The 9,666-nt window shown below is 42.0% G+C and overlaps 1 protein-coding gene across 1 annotated transcript; it reads right to left on the reverse strand.

Moving 5' to 3' along the window:
- Window positions 1-2,724: 2,724 nt before the first annotated feature.
- On the reverse strand, window positions 2,725-4,166 carry LOC147438051 (uncharacterized). The gene is made up of 2 exons (XM_086486056.1): window positions 3,353-4,166; window positions 2,725-3,271 (listed from the first exon to the last, which is right to left on the reverse strand). Exons 1-2 carry the CDS (start codon window positions 4,110-4,112, stop codon window positions 2,871-2,873), a joined length of 1,161 nt encoding a protein of 386 aa, XP_086342182.1. The 5' UTR covers window positions 4,113-4,166; the 3' UTR covers window positions 2,725-2,870.
- Window positions 4,167-9,666: the final 5,500 nt, after the last annotated feature.

A 9,666-nucleotide genomic window follows, 5' to 3' on the forward strand; every position in this document is an offset into this window, starting at 1 on the left:
GTGCTCTGTGATGATGGTGACACGATTGGAATGGTACAAATCATTAACCTAGCTCTAGCTCCAAGCTTGTATGATGCTCTTTTTTGAAACCATTCTACTTGACCATCATAAAATGTCTTGTTTACTCTCATAACTTTGCCGAAATGCCTTGACTATCCATAAAGGTCAACCATGCAAGTGAGGTGCTCTATGTCTAGAATAAAGCCAGATTCTCCATCATGCTATAAAAAGGCATGCGGCCATCATCCAATGAACTTGAGTTTCTATATAAATTGAGGACACCATAGGGTAAGGGGGCCAATAAAAACAACCAGCCAAAGAAAGGACAATGACACCCTCAACTATAAGACAAATTTGAACCCACTTTGTGCAATCCAAAAGGATGCTCAACATTCATTTTATTTGAAATGAAACCTTTTCATTGGGCAATGGGTGACTTTAAGCTTTGTCGGCACCCATGTCTTTCTTTTGGGGTTGGTGTGTCTTTTTTTTCACACCCATTTTTGTTACACCAGAATGCACAAATAGAATTGTAACTTTCGGCTCCGATCGTCAAAAGAGTTGAGATGAATTTTTTTGGAAAGATCTCGGCGAGGAAAATCAAATGAGCTATTGACTGGAGATCTAGGCTCCCTCTCTTATGTGGCCTTATATTGGCCCCTTTACCCTAAAAAGAGTTTTCTTGTGCAAATGGCTTCTAGTAGCATCTAACACTCTAGAGCTTCCTTGCACTACCTGTAGTGGGCATAGCCCACATCAATGCTACATTTGGCTCACCACATTTGGCATACATATCGACCAAGGCATGTTCAAGCTCAACATGTTTCTCCAATAGCCACTGTCTAGCAATGGAGCGAAAACAACAACCCGAAGCTTCCTTGTCACTGCCATGTTGAACATATCCTAAGATCACCACATTCTTGGCCACGTCTGGCATACACATTCACTACCAATTTACACATAATCTGCAAAGACATAGTCAGGAACACATTCACCGCCAATTTACACTTAATCTCTTCGATTCTTGATTTTCCACCCGTGCTCGTAGTGCAGCATGACAGAGAAGCGCTCAAGAACAAATAAAACAAGTGTGCTTGGATCGACAAAGAAGATTGGAAACACATCAAAGAGGAACGTCGCAACAATTCGACATGTGGAGCCAACAAAGAGAGGTCCCAAGGATGTGATTGGAGGGGAGCAGTTCATATCACCTTGGTAGAATAGTATTTTATGAGTGTTTCCTTATTACTTTTGACAGTTAAAGATTTGTCAATTTGTAATTGTTTGTTTGAATCTTTTGTTGTGTTTATTGCTTTTAACAATTGATCATCACTAGAAGAGAGCCGAACGTACTCAAGCGTAGATATAACACACAAAAAAAACCCAAAAAGAAAAAAACCATCTTCTAATGGATAAGTTGCAATGGCGAGCTAGATTGATAAGCTACTCAAACTTTGAACACATTTTACATTGATATTACTTCGTGTTTTGCAGTAATTTTTTTTTTCCTAGACTTTGTCTCTTCTCTTTTTTTTGATTTGCAGAACCCTATCGAGTTTCAACTTCAATGGGAATAGCTATTGTCACTGGAATAGCGCACTAGAGTGCTTATATACAGCTTTTGTTTATATATATATATATATATATATATATATATATATATATATATATATGTACTTACTAGGAATGACGCACACATTCCATTTTATAATTGAGCATTCAATTTTATATCAATATGCTTTTCTACTTCATCTTTGGCACACTCAATGTATTGTACAATTTGAAAGCAATGAAATACAAATTTTGTCCAAATCTCGCCTTGTTTTTACGTTTAAAATTTGTGTCGGTGTTCTTTATGCATATTTTTTTGCAAAAGCCTCGTTGTCTACTAGTGGGTGAGTCTCCATCCCTACATTTTTTCACCAACAAGCATCGATATGTAATAGATTTACAATGTTAGCATCGCTATCAGAGTCGAGAACAGAGATTGTGATAGTGTCGCTATTACTGACCCTTATATAGGCGTTTATACCAACAATGTTATCACCTTTTATACTGTTGCCACGGGATTAAAAAAGTCAATATTTTGGTCTCAAATGTTATGGTGACCATGTTTGTAATGGAAGAGCTTTTGTGTTTGGCTGCAATGAAATGACTAAAATTTAAACTTGAAAATTATGTGCAAATGAAACTATAATAGATTTTTCATTTTCAATCCGGACATTTACACTAGAAGCTTATTGAGCCGACTACTACAACCTAAAAATGGAATATTAAGCCCCAAAGATCTGCACTAAGCTTAAATTCCACTAAGCATTAAGCATCACATATCTCCATTTTTCCATTTTCTCTATCTATTAGTGTGGGAGAGTGTGGTGGGGTTGAAAGGGCCTATATACTCTCTAGGTAACCTCATCCTAGCTGTTGTGGTTGATTAAAGAGCAAACCATCTATTTAACATAATATGGCGGAGGCGAGTTCCCTTTACAAGTGTCAAAGTCTGCCAGATGAAGGCTAAATGCCAAAAGTGAGAGAAGCTCATGTGCATGCGATAAAGAGGGGGAGCGAAAGAGAGAGAAAGAGAGAGGCCGCCGGCCGTACTCGTCTATAAAATGGGCGTTTGGCTCCCCACTTTCTTGAACTCAAGTCAGCTAAGTACAAACTGAAACAGAGAAAACAATGTTGCCCTCTCTCATCATGACAGAAGAACAAGACACCAATATGTATACCGCACACTTGGCCTTTATTTCACAGAATTGAGTGATACATCAGTACAAGTCAATGACCCGTTCGCGGCTCCCTTACTTGAATTAGTGGCTGGCAAACTATTTTGAATCAGGTCAGATAAACAATTTTGTCAGTGGGAGCTCCTAGTAATGAGATCCACCACCATATGGTGGGGGAGATTTCCCAGGCTTGGGTGCAAGTACAGATGGCTGCGGGGTGTAAGCCGGTGGTGGCTTTGAACTGCACTGCTTGGGTGCAAATGCGAACGGCCCCACCGAGAACATGAGGTTCTCCGACGGGGCGAACGTTGGGATGGGGCGGAGGGGGCCGCCGGTCTTGTCCATGTTGATATCCGTCACTCTGCTACACTCATCAAGAGGTGATGACACTAAAACGACTACACAGTCATCAACAGGTAAAAACTTCTTGAAGTTGAAGTGCGGCACTGATATGAGGAAGAAGCCATTCGAGTCAGTAGTTGCAGTGACATAGAAGAAGCTCTTGTACCTGGGACCGGTCTGGCATACTAGCTTCACCTTGGCACCTATATGAAGGCATGCTAAACATCAGTACTAAAGAAAAGGCAAGACTCAAAATATAGCAAGACCAAGCAAGAAAGGCATACCGGCAATGGGCTTGGCATTGGTGAGGAAATCACTACCAACGCACTTGCAGTTTTGGCATGAGACCACTCCTTCCACTGAGATCGACTTGGGTACTACTTTTGGCGTATAAGGAGCTGGCTTCGGGTGCTTATCATCGTTACCCCGAGGCTTCTCAGCCTTTTCATAGCCACCATCGGGGCGCCCCTTATCATCTTTCTTAGGCCTCTTGCCATCATACTCATCATCATCATCATCGTACTTGGGCTTATCCTTACCATACTTCTCGTCATCATCTTTTTCATCCTTTTTGGGCTTGCCATACCCACCCGAGTACTTCCTATTATCTTTCGAAGGCTTACCATATCCACCACTATGCTCATCATCGTCGTCGTCGTCGTCGTCGTCGTCGGCATGGCCATATTTGCCGCCATAGTTGTCCTCGTCGTCGTCGTCATCCTTCTCAGGCTTGCCACCTTTTTTGTAAGTGGGCTTTTCATAGCCACCCTTATGGTAATCATTCTTCCTTGGGGATGACTTTTCATAGCCCTCCTCCTCCTCATCATCATCATCATCAGGCCTGCCGTATCCACCCCTGCTTTCGTCCTCGTGGCCATAGCCACCATCAGCAGGTTCAGTGTCATCATCACCTTCATCATCATCATCTACATGAGGGGCTCCATAGGGGTAAGAATTGGCATGGACAGTTGCCACAGAAAGCAAAACAAAGAGCGCAAGCAGGCCAAGAATAAGGAAATGCTTGATCCGCAGAGGGGAAGCCATGATATGTCTATCAAGCAGGAATGCAGTTAGTAGATGTTGGTACGGATAGAATCGTGGGTTACCTGCTCCATTTATAGGTCCAAGAAGAAGAGCTGGGGCTGCTGCGCACGTTAGAAGAGTACCACCGAAGCTTTTGAACACATGGCGCTTTCAAGAAAGATGGACATCGTGCTACTCATACCTGCAGAACAAGAGAAGGACGTGCTCACGAGCTCTGCGGCATTCCGCCGACGCGCACAAACAAAAGTCAGCTTCTAACTTATACTCTGATCTCTCTCTCTCTCTGTGTATGGGGAAAACTAGTAATTTGAGTATATCTATGTAAATTTCAAATTTATACCTACATTTTGTAAACTTGAGACGGAATTCATTCCTTTCCATCCAAATGTGAGAGAGTAATTTATGGGGCTAAGCTGGCTTTGATCAAAATAAACATTTGTGATCCCATGCCCTCTTCAGTGTCACTGTCTGAGTGTGGAGCAGCGGACACTTTCTTCGGCCAACGAACCTTTTTGTCTCATTGGTACACACACTTCTGACACGCTATGCAGCTCCATCTCTTTCACATATTCGCACAAGTATTTAGTTACATCTTTGCCATTGAATTGATCCATTCTATTGACGATTGCTTGTATGGATTTGGTTGCTGAAATCTTCCTTCTTTCAGTGGCATGTTGTTGTTACATGAACATTGCAAATGCTTGAAACATTTGCATTGTTGCTAGGTCAAAATGCATACCATGTTGCTTCACAATCACTCATGGTTACCCATAAATGTTAGAAAATATGACGTAGCTAAATAGATATTTGAGTAGATTACTTAATGGAGAGAGATAAATTTCACACACAAGAGATTATAGAGTAAAGAGAGAGAGAGAGAGTACTCACGATATACGTGGTTCACCCAATGTGGGCTGCGTTCACAGGAAAGCAGCCACTCAATGGCTTTAGTACTTCAAAACAAGAAGTAGTTTGCAAAGGGATTATACCCTTAATGGAGCTCCCGCCTTGCTTCACTCTCACCACCTCACACTCACATTGTTGCATCAACTTCACACTATCAAATGTGTGTAGAAATGACCTCCTTTTATAGGCCAAAAGGGTTGCCCTCTCATGAGAGGCAGCCATGTGTAGCCGCCCTTGTGTAGATAAGTCCAAGTCGGACCCTTCAATCCGCCCATGTGCGGTCGCCCTTGAGAAGACAAGTCCGCTTTTGAATCCGGCCACCGGCCATTGACTTCCGACCACCGGCCAACCGATCGGTTGTTTTCTGACCACTTTCCGGTCACCGTCCGGCCATAATATTCCGGTAAAAAGGAATATTCCGACGAAGGAAAAAAAAATTGTTCCGTCCCCGAGGCCCCTAAAGTTGCCCCTGATTTTTTGTCATGAAAATTTTGGTTTTCGGCGAGTGATTTTTCTTCACGCACGATGGCTTCTCCTCATAATGGGGGCCTTACAAATGTGCGCTTTTACCACATAAAATTACAAGGGTAAATCAGGCTCCATACTTAACAATCTCCCACTTGGAGACTGATCTTTAAACCAAACATGTGACTGCTTTCCATCCTGGCTTCTTATTCTTGAATGCCGATTGAAGATGAGCAAAAGCTCAACTTCTCCTTGTTGACCACCTTTGTAAATATGTCTGCAGGATTTTCACTTGTATGCACCTTTCTTAGCTTTAGCTGTCTCTCTTCCAAAAGAGTGCGTATGAAGTGATATCTCACCTCAATGTCCTTTGTCCTTGAATGAAAAGCTGAGTTCTTCGCAAGATGGATAGCGCTTTGGCTATCACTGTACAAGACACAATTGTCTTGTTTGAATTGAAGCTCTTCTAAGAATCTGTGAAGCCACAGAATTTCTTTGCTTGCCTCCGTCATTGCTACATATTATGCTTCCATGATAGAAAGTGAGACCACTTTCTGCAACTTTGAAGCCCAGCTTACTGCTGTGCCTCCAATCGTGAACACATAGCCAGTAGTGCTCCTTCGAGTATCTTTGTCACCTGCCATATCTGCATCAGCATACCCTACTTCTAGAAAAATATCAGTTCCTTCAAAATACAAAGAATTTGTTGTTGTCCCTTTTAGATACCTAAGTATCCACTTCACAGCTTGCCAATGCTCTTTACCTGCGTTATCCATGAACCTACTCACAACTCCCACTGCATGTGCAATATCTGGCCTTGTCCAGACCATAGCATACATTAGAGAACCTACCGCTGCAACATATGGAACTTTAGAAATGTAGGCTATCTCCTCTTGTGTCTTTGGACACATATCCTTCGTTAGTTTAAAGTGACCAACCAAAGGTGTAGAAACTGGTTTTGCATTTTGCATTGCAAACCTTTCTAGTACCTTCTTGATGTAATCCTCTTGAGATAGCTTTATTGTCTTCTTTGTCCTGTCCCTTGATATTTTCATACCAAGTATCCTCTTTGTAGCACCTAAATCTTTCATTGAAAAAGATTTAGACAACTCCTCTTTTAGGTCTTTGATGTCCTACATCTTAGCACTTGCAATCAGCATGTCATAAACATACAACATTAGGATGATGAATTTCCCATCTCCCAATTTCTTCGTGTAGACGCAGTGATCCGAGTTGCATCTTGTGAATCCATGATCCAACATCCATCGATCAAACTTCAAGTACCATTGTTTTGATGCTTGCTTTAAACCATACAAGATCTTCTTTAATCTGCAAATAATTTTCTCTTTGCCTTTTACTTCATACCCCTTTGGTTGAAGCATGCAGATTTCCTCCTCTAAGTCACCGTGAGGGAATGCCGTGTTTACATCTATTTGCTCGAGATTTAGATCATAAGCAGCCACAAGTCTTGAGACAAGCCTAATTGAGTTCATTTTTACAACAGGAGAAAATATTTCATTGAAGTCAATACCTTTCTTTTGAGAAAAACCTTTTACCACAAGTTTAGATTTGTACCTTTTCTTCCCACCTTCTTCTTCCTTCACCTTGTATACCCATTTGTTTTGAAGTGCCCGCTTACCTTTAGGAAACTCAACCAACTCCCTTGTTTGGTTGCGATGTAGTGAGTCCATCTCCACTTGCATGCTCTTCGTCCATTCTTCTTTGGATTCATGTTGTATAGCTTCTTCGTATGATTCTGGCTCTCCAGAATCTGAGATCAAGAGATGGTTGAAGGAAGGAACAAACCTTTCTGGAGGTCTACTTGCTCTTGTAGATCTTCGGGGAATAGGTTGAGGCTCCTCATTTGGTTGACGTTGTTGCACATTGTCACCATTTGCAGTCCTTGAGTCTTCACCGTCTTGAAGCTCCATGTACTCATCACCTGTTTGTTTTGTTTGTTTTCTTTCCAAGTAATCTTTGTACATATTTTGTTCATTAAAAATTACATCCCTACTCCTTAAGATTTTATCATCTTCAGGATTCCATATGCGATACCCAAAGTCACCTTCTCCATAGCCAATGAAGAAACACTTTTTGGACTTTGCATTTAGCTTTGATCTTAGAATTCTATCTATGTGCATGAAAGCCTCACATGCATAATTCACCGCTTTACCTGTCCATGCCTCTTCTGGAACTCCCCCATCCAATGCCGTTGAGGATGATCGATTGATTAAGTACACAGAGGTACATACAGCTTCCGCCCAAAGCTCAAGCGGTAGGCCTGCATGTAGCCGCATGCTTCGTGCTCGCTCCATGATTGTCCTATTCATCCTTTCTGAAATCCCATTTTGTTGAGGTGTCCGTGGGGTTGTCCTTTGCCTCCAAATGCCATTTCTAGCACAAAAGCTTTCAAAAGCTTAGCTGCAATATTCGCCTCCATTGTCGGATCTGAGGCATTTAACCTTGGTACCTGTTTCATTCTCCACAAAGGCTTTCCACCTTTGAAATATGGAAAATACATCGGACTTATTCTTCATGACATAAACCCATGTTTTTCTAGTCGCATCGTCTATGAATTTTACATAGTACAATGAGCCACCAAGTGATGGTGTACTTGCAGGACCCCAAACATCACAATGAACCAACTCAAGTTTTTTATTTTTTCTTTCATTTCTTGATTTTTGAAAATTTACCCTCTTTTGTTTACCATAAACACAATCTTCACAGAACTCTAAGTCCACTTCTTTCAAACCTGGTAGAAGCTTCTTTGTTTGAAGGATTTGCATTCCTTTGGCACTCATATGCCCAAGCCGGTAGTGCCACACCGCACTGTCAACTTCTGTAGTTGCTGCACAAGCTGAAGGTTGCGTGCTCATAGTACATAAGTAAAGTGTACCGACCTTTTCTCCCTCGGCAACCACCAAAGATCCCTTTGAGATCTTGCACCGTTTGTTTCCGAATGAAATGTTGTGACCTTCATCGTCCAATTGTCCTGTAGAGATCAAATTTTTCCGAAGAGAAGGAACATGCCTAACATCTTTAAGCTTCCATTCATTTCCGTTAGCAGTTTTGATAGAAACTGTACCTTTGCCAACAATCTCACAAGCTTCATCATCTCCCAAGTATACATACCCAAAATTACCTTTGGTGTAATCTTGGAAATGTTGCTTGTGTGGTGTCGCATGGAATGAAGCCCCGGAATCTACTATCCAGGAATTAGACACATTGTCTAATGAGAGAATTAGAGCATCTTGCTCTACTTTACCTGCCACATTGGCCTCCGATGTTGGCTTGTTGTCTTGAGACTCTGTCTCCTTCTTCTTCTTGGACCAGCAATCCTTCTTGACGTGGCCCTTCTTGCCGCAGTTCCAACATTCAAGAACTGACTTTGTGCATGACTTGCTCCGCCTTTGAGCGATCACGACCCTTTTGGTTTTTGAACCTCTCCTTAGGCCTTCCTCTTGTTTCCATTGATAGTGCAACACTTGATGATTCGCCTGTGCTTCTCCTTCGTATTTCCTCGCTTAGGAGAACACCCATAACATCATCAAACTTAAGAGTATTTGTGCCAGAAATAGAATTACTTACAGCCATCACAAGGCTGTCCCAACTATCCGGTAGAGATGATAGTATAAGAAGAGCTCGCACTTCGTCATCGAAATTGATTTTCACTGATCGAAGTTGACTTATGTTTGTGTTAAAGTCATTTTGGTGTTCTGCAACTGAACCATTCTCTGTCATCTTTAGATTGAACAAGCGCTTCATAAGAAATACCTTATTGGATGCCGACGGTTTCTCGTAGAAGTCGTCAAGTGACTTCATCAAGTCCTCTGTGGTCTTCATATCCGAAACATTGAAGGCCACCGTTGACTCCAAGCTTAATCGGATTGTTCCCAGTGCCTTTCGATCAAGGACAATCTATGCTTCATCTGCCATCGTTGCGGGCTTCTTTGCAAGACCGCCTAGTGGCAAATAGAGGTCCTTCTGGTAGAGATAGTCTTCAATCTACATCTTCCAATGTTGGTAGTTTTTGCCGTTGAACTTCTCAATCTTGAGCTTCCCTTCCTCCGCCATAACTCCCACTCAATTCAAGGAATCCTTTCCTTGAGATAATTTAGCTACGAGAAAACCTTGCCACTGTAGGTGGTGGTGGTCGACGAAGAATTTGCGGGGCTTGAGCATG

Source organism: Adiantum capillus-veneris, chromosome 17 (assembly GCF_014529385.1).
Source record: "Adiantum capillus-veneris isolate H3 chromosome 17, ASM1452938v2, whole genome shotgun sequence".
Lineage (NCBI taxonomy): Eukaryota > Viridiplantae > Streptophyta > Polypodiopsida > Polypodiales > Pteridaceae > Adiantum > Adiantum capillus-veneris.

What these genes read in the sequence shown, in the direction of transcription:
- LOC147438051 (XM_086486056.1), bottom strand. Translation starts at nt 4,112, where the DNA reads ATGGCTTCCCCTCTGCGGATCAAGCATTTCCTTATTCTTGGCCTGCTT. An exon ending in CAATGCCAAGCCCATTGCCG is followed by an intron (nt 3,272 to 3,352) that starts GTATGCCTTTCT and finishes GCCTTCATATAG; the next exon opens with GTGCCAAGGTGAAGCTAGTA.